This window comes from Equus caballus, chromosome 15 (assembly GCF_041296265.1).
Source record: "Equus caballus isolate H_3958 breed thoroughbred chromosome 15, TB-T2T, whole genome shotgun sequence".
NCBI lineage: Eukaryota > Metazoa > Chordata > Mammalia > Perissodactyla > Equidae > Equus > Equus caballus.
The window spans coordinates 71369953-71391257 of record NC_091698.1 but is presented as its reverse complement, the minus strand read 5'-3'; the positions used below and the strand labels follow the sequence as shown (position 1 = coordinate 71391257).

The 21305-nt window shown below is 50.6% G+C and overlaps 2 protein-coding genes across 18 annotated transcripts in view; one reads left to right on the top strand and one right to left on the bottom strand.

Annotated features, from left to right (window-relative positions):
• MTA3 (metastasis associated 1 family member 3) overlaps positions 1-11544 on the top strand; it is a 186983-nt gene extending 175439 nt beyond the window's left edge. For 10 of the 16 annotated variants that reach the window (XM_070236413.1, XM_023619162.2, XM_070236412.1 and 7 more), the window contains one exon: positions 7902-11544. In XM_070236413.1, the coding sequence (XP_070092514.1) occupies positions 7902-7927 (26 nt within the window). In that variant the 3' untranslated portion in view covers positions 7928-11544. Of the gene's footprint in view, positions 1-1083; positions 3214-7901 lie in introns of those variants that run through there. The other 6 variants (XM_070236409.1, XM_070236408.1, XM_023619161.2 and 3 more) reach the window with 2 other exon arrangements.
• A 6736-nt stretch (positions 11545-18280) lies between these two features.
• Positions 18281-19971, bottom strand: OXER1 (oxoeicosanoid receptor 1). 2 transcript variants are annotated; one of them, XM_070236416.1, is made up of 2 exons: positions 19367-19971; positions 18281-19229 (listed from the first exon to the last, which is right to left on the bottom strand). In XM_070236416.1, exons 1-2 carry the CDS (start codon positions 19826-19828, stop codon positions 18756-18758), a joined length of 936 nt encoding a protein of 311 aa, XP_070092517.1. In that variant the 5' UTR covers positions 19829-19971; the 3' UTR covers positions 18281-18755. The 2 variants fall into 2 exon arrangements, with proteins under 2 accessions (XP_070092517.1, XP_070092516.1); XM_070236415.1 differs by having other exon boundaries at positions 18281-19971.
• Positions 19972-21305: the final 1334 nt, after the last annotated feature.

The following is a 21305-nucleotide window of genomic DNA, read 5'->3' as shown; positions in this document are numbered from 1 at the left end:
AAGGGATTATTTTGCCTTATGTCTGAGACAGCAGTGCTCTCTGGGGGTTCTTCAGTGTTCTGTGGATCATTTTGAATTTGGCATTTGTCCCCTACTTCTTTCACTTGATACATTTTTCTAATTGCTCAAGAGTGCTACCAGTCATGAAAGGAATTGCCTGGGTGATGTCCTAAATACAGAAATAATAATTTGTTTGAAACAGAAAAACTGAGAGATACCACCTCTTATCCAAAGTACTTCTCTTGGGCTGGCCAATAATGACTCTTCAGGTGGAATGGAATTATCTTCCCATTTGGACTATAAACACAAGCATAATAAATTATCCAGGCAGTAAAAATTGTTCGTTTCAATAGTCCTGGAGTTTGAAGCTATCTTGATTGTTTAAATGTTGGCATTATTTATGAATAAAACTCTCTCCAGGCTTTTCATGTCTTATGGAACTCTAAACTCCTTCAGTGACAGCAAATTATTTATCTAGAGCAAGGATGTGGAATAGACCTTCTAGTAATAATTTCCCATGGTGGTTTTCCTTCACCATGAGTTTTGACGGTCATAGTGATGTCAAAATGAAAAAAAAATTGAAGACGAGGACTTTAGTTTGCATTTATAGGATATCAGTGTGTTGTAGATACAGTTTTTAGCTACACAGTACTCTTGCAGAAGTACTTCCTTGCTAATGAGAACACTGGCCGTGCTTGCCACAATATGCCTGATGTCTAGACAGCAAAATACCAAGAAGGGATTGTGTCAAAACGTGGAGACTGGATTTGTTTCCAGCTTTTTCCTTGCCCACAGCCTGGGGGGCCTTTGAATTCAGGCTTCAATGGAATCAGGAATCTTTCTTTTCCCTCTCATCACCTTCCAGGCCTCTATAGGTGCATAGTCCTACTGCAGAAAGTGTAAAGTACATTCTGGTTCATTTGATATATATGTTCTTTATGGTAGAAAGACACTTGTTGTGACTGATGTTGGAATAGCAGCTTTCTAGTAGCTTCTTCCATTCGCACCCCGCGGTCATGGTCATTCCAAGCTCCAGTCCCAGCTCTGCATTACAGCTCCTGTTGCTCTTACTCTGTATCACAGGTACCTGTCTCCTCGGAATTTCTAAAAAATGCCACCTTGTAGCTTTCCCTCTCTAGGGCTGTTTGCACCATTTCTGTCTGAATGAATGCTGCTGCTTCTCTGCTCTGAACCGGAGGAATGGACAGGGCATACAATGAGTCCCTGGTGTTCTGTTGACTAAGACCTTCAGCCTTGTTGAGGAAAAATGCTCATCTCGTTTTCTGAAGACACCTAGCTGTTGAAACACTTCTTCTTCAAGCTCCATTTGTCTTTGCTCTCCTGTCATGGTATGGAGGGGAGGGCTGACGACGTGCGCCTTACCTTCCTTATCTCATTTGATTCACATGACAGACAGTTCCAAGAGGTCAGGGAATTTGTTTTGTATGACATTGTATCTCTACTGCCTGCACAGTACCTGGAACTTAGTAGGTACTCAATAAATGTTAATTGAATACATAAAGTGAGAAAAATGAGACCTAGACAGGTGAATTTCCCGAAGTTATCAGGTACAACATAAATGGATTGGGATTCCCACTCCGGTGTGACTGATTTCAGAGTCTGCTCTTTTAACCACTGATATAAACGAAGCTGCAGCTCTCAAACTGTGCTGTATTAGTCATCAAAGTAGAAACTACATGAGTTATCTTAACAGCTAATGTAGTAGAAATTAATATGCCAGATGCTGCAGGATGTAATAGGTAAACAAGGAACCTGGGGGGGTGGGGGTGGGGAAAGGAGGAGCTCAGGAAGCAGCCAGCAGGCCTAGGGTTGGGAGAACAAAAGGAAGAAAGTGGGTTATCATAAGCTAGAAGCTCAACGGAGGTCCCGAGGAGCTGGAACTCAGACCCCTGAGGAGGGGGCTGCTCTGTGAGGCTGGTTCTGGGAATGTAAAGTAAAGCTGGGAACTGACACAAACTGCTCCTGCTATTTGAGGTGACATTGACAGGAACAGGAAGCAGCAAGGCCCTTCTCTGCCCTCCAGCCTTCCAGGCTCCCTCTGCCACCCCCTACTGGTCCAGCAGGGAATCTTGAAGCTGAGTTTAGATGGATTGACGTGGAGCTGAGAGACAAGAATGTAACAGAAACACATTTTGGAAAATGTCCCTATTTTTGTATTCCCAGTGGACCTTTTCCTTGGGATAATGGGTCTGTTACTTATTTCCTTGGGATATAGGATCCTGACTAACCTGAGTTTCCAAGGTGAACTCAAAGTATCAGTAAAAATGTTAGGCTACTAGTGAGTTTTCCTAGGATAGTTAATACCACCATATACTGGAATTGATAGATACAAAGTCAAGAGAAAGCCTTGCCCTGTGTGATCCAATAATAAAATCAATTAGCATTGCCACTTAATTATCAACATGTCAGACAGATGAGCGAACCAAACAGGATGTTGATGGATGTCCAACTGATTTAACTGGAAACAAAACCTGATTGTTCTGAAATATCCAGGTCTCTCGGCTTTAGGTCTTTCTGTCCTCTTCTCAGTGGCTTCCTCCTTCACTCACCCTCTGCCTTCAGGTGGAGGTCCTTGATGATGGGAAGAGTCTCTGGATTTCTGCTGGCAGAAAGGATTGTACCTGACATTAAAAAATAGACAGCTTCTTCTTGTCTTCTTGAAAGTCACTGTCTTGCACCTGGCCCTGGACCTCTAAAGGCCATGGGGTGACTGGTGGCCAGGAGCCAGCACTCTGTCTGCTCTGTTAGGCTTAACCCATCGCCCCAGGCCACACACAGAGCCCTGTGACTGTCCTAGTGGAACTGAAACTCTGAGGGTGAAGACAAAATCTGCATACATAAGAAGCCTCATTATTTGGGGTGAATAGTGATAGGAAGAGTGAAGTTTCAAACAGTACATCTTCCATTCCACTGCACGGGGATAAGGTGACTGCTGTTTTTATCAAATAGGGACCCTTAAGAACAGCTTCTGCTGTGTAGGGATACAGACGGAGGGAGCATCAACTGGAGGTGCTCTTAACCTTTTTCCGAGATGACGTGACTTTTGTCCCAGGGGTGCTACTACTGAAGCAGGACTCAGTGTGTCCGAAGACCAGAGCAACAGGCTTAGAAGAGAGGTGAGTTTTCAGTGGGACAGAGTCAAGGCATCTGAGCCAAAGAAATTGATGAATTGTACAATAAACTTCTCTTTAATATGTTGTCCTCTGGCTTATTTCCCCTGGGGTATGTGAGTGTACTGTAGATCTGGTTATTTTTCTTATTTTCTGCATTGAGTAATATCATTTCTCTAAGTCTCCCATGAAGAGGGTATCTAATAAGGATGCCTCTAAGTACAATATTATGATCTGGGGTGTGAAGACTGTCCTTTTGATGATTTGTTTCTGAATCAGTGATTCAACAGCTTCAACTGTTTGCATCCCAACTCTGGGAAATGGGTGATGGTGAGGGCCATTGTACCACTGAGAGAGCTCTGGGAGTGCATCTGCTGTATTCACAAATCCTGATAAAAATAGACTGCCAGGAACAGCTGATGGCACTCCGAGGCATGCTCAGGCTGCCTTCTGTCAAAATTTTTATGTCATTTCAAAAGACTGCGATTTTTTTTGAATCTTCTAAAACATTGTTTATGGAAGAACATTGAGTGCTCCTAGACTCACCTCTGGTCTCCTTGTCTCAAGGTGTACTGTTAAAACCTGGTTAAATATATAAAGGTGCCTTTGAGTTTTTTCAGTATTTTGTAATGGATCATTATGGCCCTAGGGTTTATTGAATATGAAGCAATTATAGCAGAGTACCTAAAGTGTCTAGAGGATTTCAGGACTGTGGAAGCATCAGCTGAGGGCAATGGATGTTCTCTCACACTGTCAAGCCATAGGGGTAGGAGTTGTAGAGAAAGACAGACCCAAGTGTATTAGGCATGAATAATCAACAACTTGGTGTTCTGGAATATTCTGGAAGGATGCCAAATTGGCCACCCCTGTGACCATTCCTGGGTTTACTAATATTGCAGTTTCTCCCAGAGAATACTTTTATCCTGTGCCTGAGGGAAATACTAGTGTGTGAGCCTGTAAGAGGTCTAGACTTGAGACCCTCTCAGCAATATGGAGATCTTAGAAGAGTGACAAAGTCTATGGTAATTACTCTATAAACCTATAGAGCTGGTGTTTTCCACCAGGCTTCTTGGAGTCTCGCCTTGTACATGCATAGTTCTGACCTCAGCCAATGGTTTGAGGGAAGTGTGTATATTGATTTGGGGTCTCCTCTTTTCCTGTCCCCTTCCTTTCCAGGATCTCCTCCCTCAATTTCCAGCTGCACTGGCAGTCTCAGACTCCGACCTCTCCCTGATTCCTCAGCCCAATTAGACTGCAGCTTTCAGCTTGAGCTATATTCCTCTTGAACTACATGGAAGTGCTCACAAGGGAAAAACCAGTTAAGAGTGGTTCTCACCTTTTTACAAGGGTCATATTCCCTTCAGTTTTTGCCTGATTTTGGTTGCTGTCCAAACAGTTGTTTTTACATTTCTTCCAGAGTTTATCACTGTTATTGGCTGGAGAGTTTGTCCAATGTAAATTAGCCCACCATTATGGGAAGCGTAACACTTCAGTCCTTCTATGGGCTCCCTGCCAACTCCCCTTGGTCCTCTCAATTTTTTAAAAATAGCATACTGTTTCTGTTTCATGGATACTGTATCTTCTTCTGAAAACAAAAAATGCTATCATTTTTCTTCTCCATGAATATTCTGTTTCCTCCAATTTGCTCTCTTCTCTTTGTTCTTTGTTCTGGTCTCTAACATTTGTGTAGAGGTTTTTCCTGGTGACCTTTGGATGTTTCATAATGTTTAAGAGAAGGAGACTAAAATCAGACTGAGAGCTCTGTGCTCATGCTTGTGGGTGGAGCCTGTAGTATGGTGATCAGGCTGGGCTGTTTGCTGGTTGGCCCAACCAATATCTTCAGGTCTCTTCTCACGGGCTGCTCAGATTTCCCAGAGAAGATTCTTCCCATCTTAGTCAGTTCAGGCTGCTATAACAAAATGCTACAGATGGATGGCTTACAAACGACAGAAATTTATTTCTCTCAGTTCTAGAGGCTGGGAAGTCTAAGATTAAGGTGCTGGCATGTTTGGGTTCTGGTGAAGAGCGTCTTCCAGGTTGCAGACTGCTGACTTCTCACTCTCCTCACCTGGTGGGAGGGGCTAGGGAGCTGTGTGGGGTCTCTTTTATAAGAGCGTTAGTCCCATTTATGAGAGTTATACCCTCATGACCTAAGCACTTCCCTAAGGTCTCACCTCCTAATACCATCACATTAGGCATTAAGATTTCAACATATGAATTTTGTGGCGACACAAACATTCAGGCCGTAGCACTGTCTCTTTCCCAGAGGGTAAAGACTTGGCTACCTGCTTTCTGGGAACACAGTGGGAAGAAGGCTTGGATGTCTCACCATCTGATAGGCATACGGTAACTTGATCCCTCAGTTTTGGATTTGGTAGTCCTGCCCTCAACTGTGCTTGGTGCCTCGTGTCCCCTAGGCCTGAGACCCTCTGTCCGGCCCTCTCCCGAGAATAAACATCCGGACTTGTGGAAGGTAGACAGTTGCCAAGTAGTGTGGAGTCAGGAGAGCTTCTAGGGGTCCAGCTGCTTCTTAAACAGCCTTCAACTAATCTTTGCTTCAGCTTCCCTCCCCAACTTCCGGATGTGTCTGGTGTCAATTCCTGAGCCATTTGAGGATCCTTTGGACAAATTGGTTCTGGACTTTCCACACTGCCAACTTCAAGTTTGGCTTTCTTGATTGCATAGTCTGTTATCACTTGTTTATCTGCTTTCCATCTTCCAAAATTCTCATGGTGGTTTCTCCTCTGGGTTTCAGAAAGGAGGGAAATTAATTAACTCAGGAGCCAGCAGCTGGAAACCTTTAAAACGGCTGCTTTCATTGCATTGATTGGTTAGAGTGCAAAATCTCCAAGTCCATGGACTTCAGGTACTTCTGAATTGTTAAACCAACAGGGAAAATTTTGTAAAAAACAAAATAAGTGCTTATGAATCATGGTTAGTAGAGACAAAAGTAGCAAATGTAGATTAATGCATTTGAGAATTTACTTGTAAACAAAAAGGGAAATAAGTTGGGCTGCATCGTCTAGAAAGGAGACCTGAGGAACACCTGTGATGGGTGTAGATCTTTTCTAGGGGCCCTCTGCCATGCTGGGGGCCTCTGCATCTGGGCCCTGCATGTGGTTCTGGTTTCTTGCTTCAAGGAAATGCAGCGGGGCTGAGGAAGTGCTGAGCTTGGGGGAGTGAAGTGATAGCCTTGCAAGGGCAGGTGGTGAGCACTGTGATTCTTCAGCCTGGAATGCAGAGAGGTGACATAGCTCAACATAAAACCGTGGTGAGTGTGGAGAAGGCAGGTGTGAACCTGGATGCCAGATCCCGAGCTGCCAGGAGGAGATGTTGCTTTTGAAACGGGAGCAGGTGAGTTTAGCACAAATAGAAAAAAGCACAGTTTGCCATGGCAGGTCAGAAACTTAGGAAACTATTACAAGTGGCTCCTCTGGCAGATGGCTTACTTCCATAGGGGTTTGGACAAACAAATGCATGACAGAGTGACACCCCCCTACCTGCTGCCCCTGCAAAAAAAAAAAAGAGAGAGAGGCTTCTAAGAGATACTGGAGCTACTGACACATCCATAAGCTAATTAGACACTAAAGAGGACACTATGCTCTTACTGGGATGGATGGAGAATGGGGCGGCTTAGTGTAGTAAGAAAAACTTGACCTGAATTAAGAAGATCTGAGTTCAAATCTTAACTCCTCAACTTACTTGCTGTGTGACCTTGAGCAAGTTCCTAATTTTTCCAACCCTCACAAGGTTCTGGTGAAAGTTAAATAAGGTGGTTTCATAACCTACAGTAGATTCCATAAAGCAAAAGTTAGCCTAAGTCCTAAACTGAATTATCTGGGTTTTTATTTAACACGTATTTGCTGAGCCCCGTCAAACACCAGGCTGTGTACATATATCTCCCCCATTCTGGAAAGGCTCATGAGTGAAACCACAGCTGTGGTCCACCCTGCAGACCTTCGGCATGGCGGGAGGCTGTGAAGGGGAGCGTCCCTGTGTCTTCTTCTGGTTGTAGAGTGGCCTGCAGGATGTGAGAGAATATCTGAGTGCTGCGTTGGCTGGGGCACCTAATGACCATCTCAGCGAACAACCCCCACTTCCCTCCTCGCTGCTTTCCTAATAACAAAGCAAAAGGTTTCACAACCTACTGAGTAATACCAGATAGTGATCATATGGTTTCAGGCCACTTCTGCTTTTCATGTGCTTGTTTCTGTTGAGAGTCTCTAGCTGTCCAGCTCTGGGACAGCAGGGTTGAAGGTCTTTGGGGGAAGTGGAGAGGGTGGGATTGATGGACACTGTGCCACTGTGGGCGTTTGAGATTCACTCTTCTCCTAAGAAAAATGTGTTGCTAGTCTCTGAGTGCCCACATCATTATGATTAATTATGGGTATCTCAGATCAGGTTGTGCCTCCTCCAGGCAAGTTGTGTTCCCCGTTTCTTGGTATCTGGTCAGAGAAGTTCCAAGATGTTGGTTTGATAAACATATAAGCACTTGCCTGGTATGCTGTAGTGCCTTGCCAATGACCACCAAACCTGCGCATCCAAAACCCAGCTTTTAAGATACTTCAGTGTCATTCACATATTTTCTTGGCCTCAATTAAACTTTCCTTTGGTCCAGCCTTAAACTACATCGTGAGCTTTTTTTAAATACATACCTGACCTCCTTTCCTTGAAGGTCGTGATGATATTGGTGGGAGGACTGATTCCATCCTTCTTATCTTGCCTCCACCACTGGAACTCATTTAACTTTGACCCTGTTTCCTTTTCCAGAACTCACATGCTGCGTGTCAGACTGAGCTCTTCTGTTTCATCCTACAATCCAAGACTTGCTACACTGTCCTGCTGATGTTCACAGCCGTGCCTGGGAAAGAGGCAGCCCCATTCCCAGTACATTTCAGGGAGACCTCCGCGTGCGCCCCGTGGAGCCTCGATGGGGCAGGGCAAGGAACTGTAGGAGTGCACATTCCCAAAGCCATGTCCCATGTGTGAATCAGTGTCACTTCGCTTTCCTCTCAGAGACCTCGCTCTCCAGAGCGGGACCTGCCTGAGAACTGAGGTGATGAGGGAGCCACTTCACCTCCTCCCTTCTTCCACACTCCGCTCCCGGGCACAGCAGCTCCTCGGGACAGTGGGGCTGCTGCCCTGCATGTGTCAGCTCCGCTCTGTTGGAAGCTGTATGAGTGTGTCCAGCAGGGACATGGCATCTTCCTGAATGGTTTTTCTTAAGAAATGTGCCAGTGTTTATGCAGTTCATGATATTTCCCCCCGTCCTTGCTGTTATTGTCACTTAGCTTTTTCTCAATAGGCTTCACACTTATATTTTTTAATGGGGAAATTTTGCTCTTCACCCCCTGCATTCCATTTGACTCCCCCCTCCCCCTCCAAGGTACAGAAGTACCTGAGGTTCTGAGAAAAGATGACAAAATCGTCTTTAGTAAGCCTGTGAGCTCTTCGTATCATCTGTATTTTGTCATTGAAGAGAGGCTGGTGTTCTACTTGGTTCTGCTTGGTCCCAGACAGCTCCAGCAAGAACGATTCTTAAAACGGAGCTGATCGAGTGTGTCACTGTGACAAGCCATTTGCATACTGTCCTGTTCCCTTACAGCCAGATCAGTGGATGAGGAGCTGCAGCCAGGTTGGCCCTTCAATGAGTCACAGACCACCCAGGTTTATTCTAAGCAGATGGAATCTGTTGGGCTTAGGAGGGTGAGGTGAGAGAACTGTGTTTGCTGGTGAGTCTGTGTATACGACACCATGAGCCCCCTCCCTCCTCTGGCCCAAACGTTTCCGTGAGCACGTGTGCCTAGGCCCCGGGAGACCCGCCTGCCACCCGGTTTCCACTGACTTGAGCTCTTCCTGTCTGCCCTCAGCACCAGCCCTTGCTGGCGTCACAGGCAGGCCGCTCTGCACTCTGTGCACACAGCTGCAGGGATAGGATAACTTTGTGCCCTATTGGCCCCCTGAGCAGATTGAGTCTAGCCACTCCCCTGCCCTCCGTGTGCAGGCACAGAATCACAGCACCGTGAAAGACAACTGGAGTCTGGCCTCCCAGCCATCCCCAGGGTCTGTGGCTGGGAGGCAGCTGGCTGGCTGATAGTAGGTGCCCCAAACAACCAGGTGGTTGCATGACAGAGTGGCTACAATTGAGCTGACCCCCCAGGCAGAGTGAGGTATCACTAAAATGACAGTGACACTCTGCATGTCCAGATCCTCAGAGGCTGGGTTCAGCTCAGCAAGGAGAATGCGATGTTTGATGGCTGAAGGCGATGCTCGGAGCTCGAGCTGCCTTTTCCTTTTCCAGTTTTGCAGTCATCGTGGCTTCCCTTCTGAGGAGGAGTTGGTTCTCATCTTAGGCTTTTGCGGGGGTGCCCTGGGGATGTTCTCATCACTGCCAACTCTTGGAGCTGTTCTAGGTCTTGGCTTGGGGCCTTGAGGGTGGGCCTGTGTCAGAGGTGCTCAGCGAGCCGGGTGGAGGCAGTGGAGGTGGCAGGCATTGTCCTCAGGGTTCTCCACAGAGAAGACCCTTCAGAAAGACCCAGGGAGAGGAGGCAACTGGCTGTCCATGTCACACGCCACATGTTGTGTTCTTTTCTAAAGAAAGAGACACAGCAAAGCTGTCTCTCCTTGCCTGTGCCCTGGATTTTTTGTTGCACATGGATGTAGAAGGTGGAATGTTTTCTACCCTTTCATGTTCTCCTAACCCACGTGGAACCATGGCTGTTGATTAGAGAAACCGTTAGCTGCCCATGACCCTGCTGCCAGCTCCGTTCCCTCTGCCTGTTGAGAGAGGCCCTCCTCGCCGAGGCCCAGGAGATTTGGAGACTGGGGCCAGGCTGGGTCTGAAGGAAGAGGAGGGAAGCCCACCCCAGTTCCAGTTCACAGGAAGCTTTGGGGCAAGTGCAGCTCGTTTTGAGCCATATGTACCCAGAAAGCTCTTCCTTCACTTTGTAGTCAGAGCCCCTGGTACTGTAGCCCATTCTCCTACACGGAGGATGTCGACGAAGATCTGCTCTCACTTCATCTCTGGAAGGTCCCCCAGCATTCGGACTGGATGCTCCAGGAAATGGAGGAAGGACAGCAGGGAGCCGCTAACGTTTGCCTTTGCTGTTCTGAGCAGCTGGTGCTGAGAGCCGCCTTCTTTCTGGGGCCATGGTGTTCCTACTGTTTGTAGTGGCATGTCACCATTGTGCAGTGAGCTTGTGGGGTGGACATGCAGAGGCTGTCTGCACGGCCCACAGCAGACGTGCCCAGTGGCGCTGTGCCGAGCCTGGTCTGTGCTCCCTTGGATGAGGACACAGAAGCTCTTCAAGTTGACTTCCCTCTCCTTCTCCATCATCGCCCGCCTACCCCTAGCAGTGGTGCAAAAGAGGAGGACAGACTGGTTTTTTTGCACGCCTCTCACAATTCCACCTTGCCCACAGCCCAGTTTCTATCAGTCAGCATCCAACCAGAAAAACAGAGGCCACTCTAAGCATTTAAAACAGAGGGGTTTTAATCCAGAGACTTGTTTAACACAGAAACAGAAGAACTGAGAGGTCAAACAGCGAGTGAGGGACAACCCAGAGATGGGGAACAACAGCAAAAAGCTGCCATCACCCGATGCTAGTGGGACACAGGGGAGAGTCCATGTTACTAGAGCTGGGGGCCAGGCCACTGGGAGGAACCTGGGACCACAGAGGGCCTGTCTGGTGGAGCTGGAGCCGCCAGGAGGCAGGAGCCCTGCCAGAAACAATCCCCTAGGCAGAGAAGAGAGAGAAATTGCCTGGCTTCTCCCTTCCTTGTGCCCTCCAGATTCCTGCAGGTGCCTCTTGTTAGCTAAACCCAGCTGGAAGCCAGCTGACCTGGGAGCTGGGGGCAGGCGGCCTGCCGTGGTCAGCTCTCCACCACTCAGAGCAGAGCAGGGGAAGACGAGGAGCGGTCTGAGGGCAAGCAGGCCCAGGACGTGTCTGACCTTGGTCTGCTCTGTGTCATGTCCAGCCTGGTGTTTATGCCCCTTGCTGTCCTAAGACCTGGTAGAGGTAGACAGAGGAGCTGCCCCCATGGGGTCTGGTGGACTCCCTTTCACTCTGCCTAGAGAGGAAAGTGCTTTTGGGAGGGAGGGGGAAAGCCTTTATTCTCAAGAGTTGTCCTTGTTTTCCTTTGGGGGAATTTACTCATTTAGCAGCCCCACCTCACCATTCCCCTCAGGAAAGCCATGTCCCAGTTTACTGTGCACCCTTCCCCATTCCTCTCGCCCCAGTTTCTGGTTTTCCCTGCCAGAGAACACTAACCCAGACCATGCATCAGTGGTCATGAGCCTTTCCCCAGGATAATTCATTCAGAGCGTGATATTACAGTGTGGACTGTCTGTCTGTCAGTAGATGCCATCTACTAATCAATTTGTATCGTGTTTCCAATAAATTTCTGGAAGTTATGCCTAGTTTTATGCTGTCCTTTGCTGGCATGGCGGCTCAGCTGTAAGGCTCGGTGCCTGCCACGTCCCAGCCCTCAGCCTCAGGTGCTCCTTGTCTCAGGCGCTCCATCCCCCACATAGCTCATAGGCCAGGCCGGTTAGTCTGATCTCAGAGACCTTTCCCCAGGGTCTGCATTTTCTTCTGCTGTGTCATAAGCCACATCCTGAAGACATGGAGGTTTTGTGAGGCTAAGTCGCCCCAATAGGTGGCCTTTGAGCCTCGTGTCCCCTAGGTCTGGAGGTATGAGGAACGGGCAGATTGTCCCCATCCACCATTCTTGCACTGCTGCGCCCAGCGCCAGGTTGTGAGGACGTGTCCTGGCTGCTCGGATGGTGAGCTGAGGGAGCGTGCTGGGCTCCCCTAAGCGAGGAAGGCTCCTGTGCGAGTGAAGTGGACTCAGGAGCCGCACACTACACAGATGGAACCCTCTTCTGCATTCCACCCACGTCAGGCCCGAAAGTCAGAAATAAAAATGTCTCCGTTTACTTAAAAGGTATGAGGCGCCTGATCCAAATGCCGGGCATTCTCCACTGTTTCCCAGGCCCTGAGTGCTGAAACCTGCTTTGTAGAAATTTTTCTCTGTTGCGTGTTTTGTTCAAACCTGTTTGACTGCAGTGCAGACTCTGCCTCAGCTGCTGTGCTGGGGCCGTTGTAGACTCACTTGGGACCCCTCCAGGTCTGCCTGTGAAGTCTGGCTGTTTGTGACCCCTGTTTCCTGGGATTTGTGAGAGATTTAAGAAAAGAGAGAGAGGGGACCAGTGGTGCAGTGGTTAAGTTTGCGTCCTGGGGTTCACTGGTTCAGATCCAGGGTGTGGACCTACATGCCGCTTATCAAGCCATGCTGTGGTAGGCGTCCCACAAGCAAAATGGAGGAAGATGGGCACAGATGTTAGCTCAGGGCCAATCTACCTCAGCAAAAACAGGAGGATTGGTGGCAGATGTTAGCTCAAGGCTAATCATCCTCACACAAAAAAAAGAGAAAGAGACACTGAGTTTCTTTCAAGAGTTTCACTAGAGAAGCAAGACATACGCACGTGAGGAGAACAGAAAAGGCGGTAATTGAGGCTCTTGTAGGCGTTCCAGGATGGAGGCCTCAGTGAGGCTGGACTAGTGGTCAGGGACCCCTCAACGTGCAACACAACAGCCCCACCTCTGTGAAATCCCTCAGGTGCCCTGTTGTTCCCGGTGTCTTTTTATTATGACTCTTTATCCTGACTCAAATATCTCCCTCTTTCTGGAAGCTCATCTGTAGAGCTGGGAGTGTTGCCTGCCCTCCCTCTCAAGGTGTACCAACCTTAAGTTCCATTGCCGGGACTGGGTTTTTATGGTCAAACTTCCCTAGGGGTTTCTTCTGGATAAGTTTTACCTTCCATTTGTTCTTTTTTCTTTTTTTTTTTTTTAAAGATTGGCACCTGAGCTAACAACTGTTGCCAATCTTCATCTTTTCTTTTTTTCTTCTTCTTCTCCCCCAACCCCCTCCCCCCCAGTACATAGTTGTATATATTCTAGTTGTGGGTCCTTCTGGTTGTGCTGTGTGGGATGCTGCCTCAGCATGGCCTGATAAGCAGTGCCATGTCCATGCCCAGGATCTGAACCAGCAAAACCCTCGGCCGCCAAAACAGCGCGCGCAAACTTAACCACTCGGCCATGGGGCGGGCCCAACCTTCCATTTGTTCTGATCTTGCTCCTGAACTGCAGAGAGTCACTGGAGGAGACCACATAGCCTGCAGGGACGGTTGCTCCCCCAGAGCTGTGGGTGCCCAACTCCCGAGGCCTCTTTGGGCTGCTTGCTTCATGGCCCTTTTATATGTTCTTCGGGCGCTTGTTTTCTTATTCCCAGGACAAGCTGTTCCAGTCCTTTGTCATTCCCTAAGCCCTCACTCACCCCCTGAGAGCCACGCCTTCTAAGAATCCCTTCACCCTTCTTCCCTTCTGCCCCAAGACCTACTGTAATAGTGCCTGTGCACCCGCCCAAGGAGGTGCCCCCTCGGCCTCTGGAGGACCCTCCTGGCACTACATGTTGGATCCATTCTCCCCACTCCCTTTAGGGCCTTGCAGTAGAACATCCTAACTCAAACCAGACTTCCACTTACTAGCTGTATGACCTTGGGCGAGTTAACCTCTCTGTGCCTCAATTTTTTCATCTGTAAAATGGGATAATAGTCTCTACCTGAAAGGATTAAATAAATTAGCATATGTAAAGTGCTTAGCACAGGGCCTAGGACAGGGTGTTTATTACTGCTCCACCATCATTCTCTCCCTTCTCCTCCTACTGCTATATATATTTAAATTTCTCCATCCAGTCAACAAAACAACAGAACAGTCAAACCACCAAAACGTCTGTCCTGAAGCTATTACCTCCCTTTACTGGCAAGTTTATTGAAAGAGGGAAGAGTTGTCTGTTACTTCATATCTCATTAATTCCTCAACCCATCATAGGATTTATGGCTTCCATTCTGCCCCACCCCCAGCCACTCGCTGATGTGGTCGATAAAGTCACTAGTGACCTCCTAATTGCCAAATCCAATACTATTTTTAGTTACCCTATTTAAGCTTTCTTGAGCATTTGAAGCTGTCGTCATCGTATTCTTTTTTTTTTTTTTTTTGGTTGTTACACTGACCCCTTTATTCTCTACCCAGAGTGATGCTAAGTAACATTCAGATATTGGCCATTTTTTCAGGTTTTTTTACAAAGATAATTTCAGATATAATGGTCATCACCTGTATACCCCCTTTTCACTTTCCTTCTTTTCAGAAGTAAGCACACTCTTTGATTTGGTGTTTATCATCCCAATGCATGATTTTATACAATCAATACATATGGATGAATCCATAACCAATATAGTACATGTTTTGCATATTATTAAATTTTATACAAACGACAACCTATCACTTCTTCAAAAGCTTTTTTTTAAATAGTACCAGACAATGCATCGTTAATCCAGGGTGTCGATCCAAGATGCTCGGCCAGACAGTGTCAGACACACACTTTGGTTTTCAAATCCGCTTTCTTCAGCATGCAATTAGGAAACTTTTGAAAAGGCTTTATTCTTGCACGAGGCACTTTGCAGCCTGTCTGGGTATTTTATGTTTGGCTTTTCCCCTCATAAAAGCTGGCTCGGTTCTGCTCTTTATCATGGGCAATCTCTTTCCTTGGGCAGAGAGATTGCCTTGGCTGCTTTTCAGGCTCTTTTTTATTGCTGCCTTCCTGGTTTTCTTCTTACTTAAAGGCCTCTTCTGGGCATTTCACTGAGTCTTCCTTTGTGTGTCCCTTGTAGGGATTTTTAAAAGAATGGTTCCTGGTCCTCTTCACTCTCTCCCCAGGTGACCCTGTCCATTCCCATAACCTCAACTCCCATCAGTAAGTGGAAGATTCTGGAATCCTATCTCCAGCCTGAAGTGTGCTAATGTACCTGTTTACCAGGAGGTTCTCCAAAGCCCTCCAATTTGTCTTAACTTTGTATCTTCTCCTCCAAACCTGCTCTATCACCTGTATCCTCAATGTGTCACATCCACCCATCATCCATGCAGTCACCTCTCTTCTTCCCCTGGGCTGTGCCTGTCCACCTGTCCCTTCATGCTCTCTGCTGCTGCCTTTATTCAGACCCTTGCTTGGAATACAGACTGTTTCCTACTTAGGTCATCTCCCACACCCCCTCACTAGTCTGTGTACATGGTTACCAGAATAACTGAACAAAATGCAAAACTGATCATCTTTGACTTCTTAAAAATCTCATGCTCACTCCCTTTTCTGCCATAGAGGGTTGTCTGCAGGACCAGCCCAGGCCCCTGAACCTGCAGGGTCCCGCCTGCGTTTCCCGCCTGTCTCCTACCTCTGTGCCTCAGCCTCCTCCTCTCTTGCCTCCGTGATCTCCTCAGCCCTCCCCTGCACCCCGAGTCTTCTCACAGCTCTGTGCCCTTGTTCATGCTCTTCCCTATGCCAGAGGTCCCGTTCCCTTTGCCACTTTCCTCATCCTCCACGATTCAGCTTACATGCATCACCTCGCTGACACCCAGGCAGAGTTAGCCCTTCCGACCTTCTGTGCTCTCAGGGGTGCATTGCTTCCTTGAAAACCTTGGATTACACTGGCTTGGGTTGCATTTGATTCATTGCAGGTTTGCCTGTCCCAGGCTTGGCCTAGAGGGGCATAAGGTCAGAGTTGTATTATCTGCCTTTGTTGCTTAATGTCTGGCCCCTGGTGGGTGCCCAGTAAACTAGATGATTAGCGACTCTGGGCCCATCAGCCCAGCCCTGCCTGCTCACCCCACACAGGAGTCCCTGGTGACAGCGGGTTACATTAGGAGAAAGACAAGAGAGAAGCTGCTGCCTAACATTTACATTGAGTAGTGCAGCCCACCCCAGGGACCAAAATGCTATTTGGAACCCAAATGTAGAAGATGGGGTCTTTACTCAGCTTGCTTCCAACTCACCTTATACCACCACGGGCACTACCCTCCATCTGTAGAAAACCCTGCACTTCACCCAGTTTGCTTTCTCCTCCTCCTCCCCCACCCCATCCCTTCTCACTCCCCCCACCCACATAAAACTACCTTCCTCACTCAGTGCTCTGGCGTATCAGTTATTTCCATCTCCAACCCCTGGAGTTAGGCAAGGGCCAGGATCACTGTTCCCATTTCACAGATGGAGAACTGAGTCCAGAGACAAGTACAGTGGGTTGGGGCCAAGGTTAGGACCAGAGAGTCCCTCCATGTGGGGAGAGTGTGGAGGCAGCCTGAAGCCTGCTTCTCTCCCATGAGGGGACACCTAGACCCCCTTTAGAGAGGGCCTTATGAAGGATGGTGTGGCCTTGCTTGTCTGTGAGGGAGCAGTCCTTAACTTCAAGATGAGGGGTAAGGAGGACCCAGGGTAGGTTAGGAGCGTCAGCTTGCTCCCTATGACCAGCATCTACCCAGAGGCTCCTCAGGGGAGAAACAGCAGTGCATATAAGCCAGGGGGCTGTCTGGTCATTTCCTTCACATCAGGCAGGGGGAGAGTGAGCCCAGTTGCTGAGAGGGGTGGGAGTACCTGACGGTGGTGTTGGGGAGGAGGGTCCAGGGAACAGAAGACCGAGGAAATGGCACATGGAGCGCCATTTGCCCGTAGAACCCAGGCGGGTTCAAACGTGGGAAGAGATGATACCGGATAGAAGGTGCCTGGTGATCAGCACCCACCACATGTTAGCACTGCAGCGGTGAGGGCTCCATGAGAAAGTGCTCGGTCCCCAGCCTCCAGGAGTGTTTGGGCCTCATAAAAATGTCTGACTTGGAAATGACAAATCTCCGGCTGAGGTTGGGCTGGCCCAGGCCTGGTGGCAGAAGGTGGAGAGGTGAGGAGTCCTCAGGAATGGCTCTACCAGGTGCAAAAGGCGGCAACAGAGGGAGGAACGAAGTGGGGCCACCTTGGAGAGGCCCAGGCAGCACACGGCTTTCTGCCACTTGGTTTGGCTTCTCAGTATCTCTGTGGGTTTCTGAGAGCAGCTGGTGTGTTTTCAGAAAAGAGAAAAGGGCTAGAGACACACAGGGGAGATGGGTTCCAATATCCACCTAACCTTTTGTCCCCCAGGTCATACCCCTCCGCCTGATATGTTTTCTCCATCTCCCACCCTAACATCCACACTGCTCCTGGATGCCTCCCTCCCGGGGTGTGGGTGACTCTCCTGGGCTTTGGCCTCCATTCCTGAGGACTTTCAAGAGAGGGACAGGATCCCCATCCATGACATGAGAGGGTTGGACTAAGAGGATTAAAACTCCGAAGGGAATTAGGGAAAGGGGATTTGGTCCCCATCATCACACCCTGTACCTGAGGCCTAGAGGCCCGTGGCTGGGGTGATGAGTGGAGAACCAGTCCCAGCCCCTTCTGTCTCCCCAGCAGGGAGGGGCGTGTGAGTTGGGGGGAGGTGTTCATTCCCTCGAGGTGGCTAGGGCTGGGGATACACAGGGTTCAGGAGGTGCATGTTTGGGACTTTAGTGACCGCTAGCCCTTTGGAAGCCTTGAAGGCTACACTCCCTGCCCCGCCATGACTTCCCCTATGGACAGTAGGGCCAACACTACCCCACCCCCACACCAAAAGAAACCCCTGACTCCTGTCAATGGGTGGGTTAGCCCAGCAGTCTCAGACACTGACCAGAGGCACACTGGAAAGAACAGAAGGGAGTAGAGGCGAGCACGATGGCTTTAGTCCTGAGGGAGGGCTATGAGCCAGCTCTGGTGACCCTGAGGGCCCTGTCCTGGTTCCAGGGTCAGGGAAGGATACTTGGGGCAGAGGGAAGCTATTGGAGGGAGCCGAGCTGAGCCAGGAGCCTGAACTGGATGGAAGCAGTAACCACCAAGGCTGAAGATCCCCCCGTCGTCCCAGGCAAGAGCAGGGCAGGGTCCTTGGTGCCTTGGGCAGGACCTTGGGGGGACTGCAGAAGGGGAGCTGAAGGCCAGAGAGGAGCAGGCGCCTCCCAGGGATTCAGGCAGGCCACCCATCCCTTGAGCCTGAGGACTTCACCCAGGGAGGCGTTCTGCCTCCTTAAGGACACTCCAGGGCTCCGGGAGCAATGTGGGAGGACGGTGCCTTTGACAGCTCCCCCACTCACTCTGTCCTCAGAGTGTCCCTTCATCTTGGGACCCTCACTTTGAACCCTATGACATCAGGGCTGGAAGGATCCAAAGTCATTTGTTTGGTTTTCCTTAGAACAGCTGAGATAGGCTTGCATTTTCAAAAGGAAGTTTATTAGTATTGAAAGGGGCAAACTGGAGATCACAGAAAATGCGGCTGTTGATTTCTAAAGCAAGACTTCTGATTTCACAGTAACCACGCTCTGGCCCCGGGACTGGGCAGCTGTGTGGCCCCTTGTCTGAGCTGGAGCCCCCACAGCCCCTGCCTGTCTCTGCTGCCCTCATGCTCTTTCCGGTGCTCTGGGGACATAGTCCTGGGCACACTACTCTGTAAACCCAAGACTCTTTTCTCTCCCTGCCACCCACCTGGCTCCTGCAGACGTCCCTTGCCCAGTTGGTTGAGGTACCTGTGCTGGCAACAGTGCAGGGAGTGACCTTGTCCCTCCAGCCCAGGGCCTGGCGTCCTCACTCCCGTGGCACTGCAGCAGGCCTGCAAGGGGTCCTCCTTACTCCAGGGAGACCTCCAACGAGACCTCCTTCTGTAGCTTTCCTGCGGTCCCCACCTTCCTAGCGGTCGTCCGGCGCCGGGTGGACGGCTCGTAGGAGCTCTCGTCTTTGGCTGGGTCCTCCCGGCTCTGGGAGAGGCCCAGCAGGGCGCGAGCCTGGCGGAGGAATTTGGGGCTGGAGAAGCAGTAGAGGACCGGGTCCAGGACGCTGTTGAGGTAGGTGAAGGCCAGGGAGCTGTGGAAGAGCTGCGAGCAGATGTCGAGGGTGGAGCAGGCACGCAGGCGGAAGGCCACCATGGAAGCCAAGCCAAAGATGACGCTGGGCAAGAAGCAGATGGTGTAGACGGCCACCACCACGGCCAGCACGCGCATGGCCCTCCGCGGGCCCGCCTGCCCTCCCAGGCTGCGGCGCCGGATGGTGAGCCCGATGCTCACGATGGCAAAGAGGATGAGCGCCAGCGGCAGGAAGAATTCCAACACATACAGCGCCTGGTGCCAGCGGAGTGAGGCCGAGGGGCTCGTGCCCAGCCGGTAACTAAGGCAGGAGGAGTTGGAATAGGTGGTCAGGAGCAGGTGCCCGTTGAGGAGCAGGATGCCCCCCCAGAGTCCTCCCGCCACCCAGGCGGCCGCCTGCACTGAGGCCCGGCTCAGCGGGTGGTGGGGCCGCACCACCTTCAGGTAGCGGTTGAGCGCGATGGCCGTGAGGAAGACCACGCTGGCTGTGCGGTTGGTGGACAGCATGAAGAGGTTGATTTTGCAGGCAGCGGCCTTAAAGCGCCAAATCTCGTGGCGGAAGTAGTAGTCCACGCGGAGGGGCAGGTTGATGATCAGGAGAAAGTCCGCGATGACCAGGCTGACCAGGAACACCGTGTTGGACGTCCAGGGCCGCGTTCGGCAGCAGAAGATGAAGAGTGCCAAGCTGTTCCCCACCAGGCCCAGGACAAACTCCACGCACAGGATGGGAGCCAGGAAGGCAGACACTGTAGGGGAAGAGGCTGGGTGGCACGGGGCCTTCGAGGGCTCTCCAGGTGACCCCAAGGCAGTGGTGAAGGCAGAGGGGGAGGGGGATGGAGGGAGAGTAGAGAGAGAGAGAGGAGGAAGGAGAGAGGGAGAGCTCAGGTTATGAAATTCCATGGACTGCTTGGGCCGGAGACCTGAGACAAGTTTCTAGAGTCTTTTGCCCCTGCATGAGTGTTCAGGGATGAGTGCTCACAATCAGCTGGCCACCACAATGACTCAATATCCTGGGGTTTTCATCAGCATGCTCACAGCCACTGAGAAACACCAGTGTTCCTGTTTGCACGCCAAGGGGAAGCCTACAGCCTGCCCTCGTTCCTCCCCCCCTCCTCGCCTCCCTCAGGTACTGAGCAACCTGCCCATGAGGTCTCTGAACCCAGCCTGGGGGATGCAATCTGTGCAATCTGGCCGCGCCTGGCCCCCCCCCCCCCCCCCCCCCCCCCCCCGCAGAGGAGGCAGGGCTCAGCAGGGGTGAGATGGAGGCCCAGAGAGACCCTGAAGTGGGAGGAAGGCCCAGCTGGGGTGAGGTGGGAGAGAGTGTTTGCAGCCCTAAGTCATCAGACATTTGTTTGCCTGAAGGCAGGAGCTGGTCCTGGCAACCCACAGCTCTCAGGATCACACAGACCACCCTGGACACCCCCGCCACCCCCCGCCCTCCATTCTATATACAGGCTGGGTGGCTGCCTCCCTGCTCCCACCAGCTCTGGCAACTGGGACTGTGGAGAGGGAGGTGGGGAGTCCAGTCAACACCTTGACCACCAGGCTCCTGTACTTACTCCCACATTCCTGATGGTTCCAAAGTCTGTGATGGTCCCAAGTCCACGTACATGATGAAGTATAGCCCACAGGCAGAGGGCTCCCTTGCCAAGTTTCTACTGCCATGACCTGGGGACCTGGGGGCTTCTCCCCCAGACAATACCATCCTGAGAATCCTCAAGTCTCCCTGCCACTGTCCACCCCAGCCTGCCATCACCCTGTATTCACCGCAGAGAGGGGAGCAGGGGGCTGGGGCTGGCTTCAGACGAGGTACAAGTCCTGCTCTCCCATTGTGTGGTGTTCTCATGAGCCCATGGGGCCAGGCTTGTGGGCAGAGGTGAGGGCCTCGGCTTCTGATAGCTAGGACAGTACCAAGAGAGGCCGTGGCTCCAAGCTCCAGGACCTGACGCCCACGCCTTGCCATCTGGCTGTGGTCAGCAGTGTGCCCTGTGCTTCCAACTCTGCCTAGGCCTCTGGGTTTCAGGCACGTGGCCGTTGGCCCCTCTCCCACAGATCTCCAGGTCTTTTCTCTGCCTTGGGCTCCCATCTGGCCAAGGCTGAGGGCAGATAGGCTGCGATCACAGGGTGCAGGGTGGTAAGACCACCAGCCTGCAGTTTGAATGCAGACAGACCTGGGTTGGAAACACAGCTGCCTGCTTTCCAACCCTCTCTGAGCCTCATCTGTAAAATGGGGTGCTACCACCTGCTGGAGAGTCGTGAGGATTAAATGAGATAACGTATGTAAAAACACAGTGATGAGAGCCCCTCCACAAGCAGGCACCCCGGAAGAACAGACCCTCCACACGTCCACGGTCACCCAGTGCCCCTGGCACCCCAG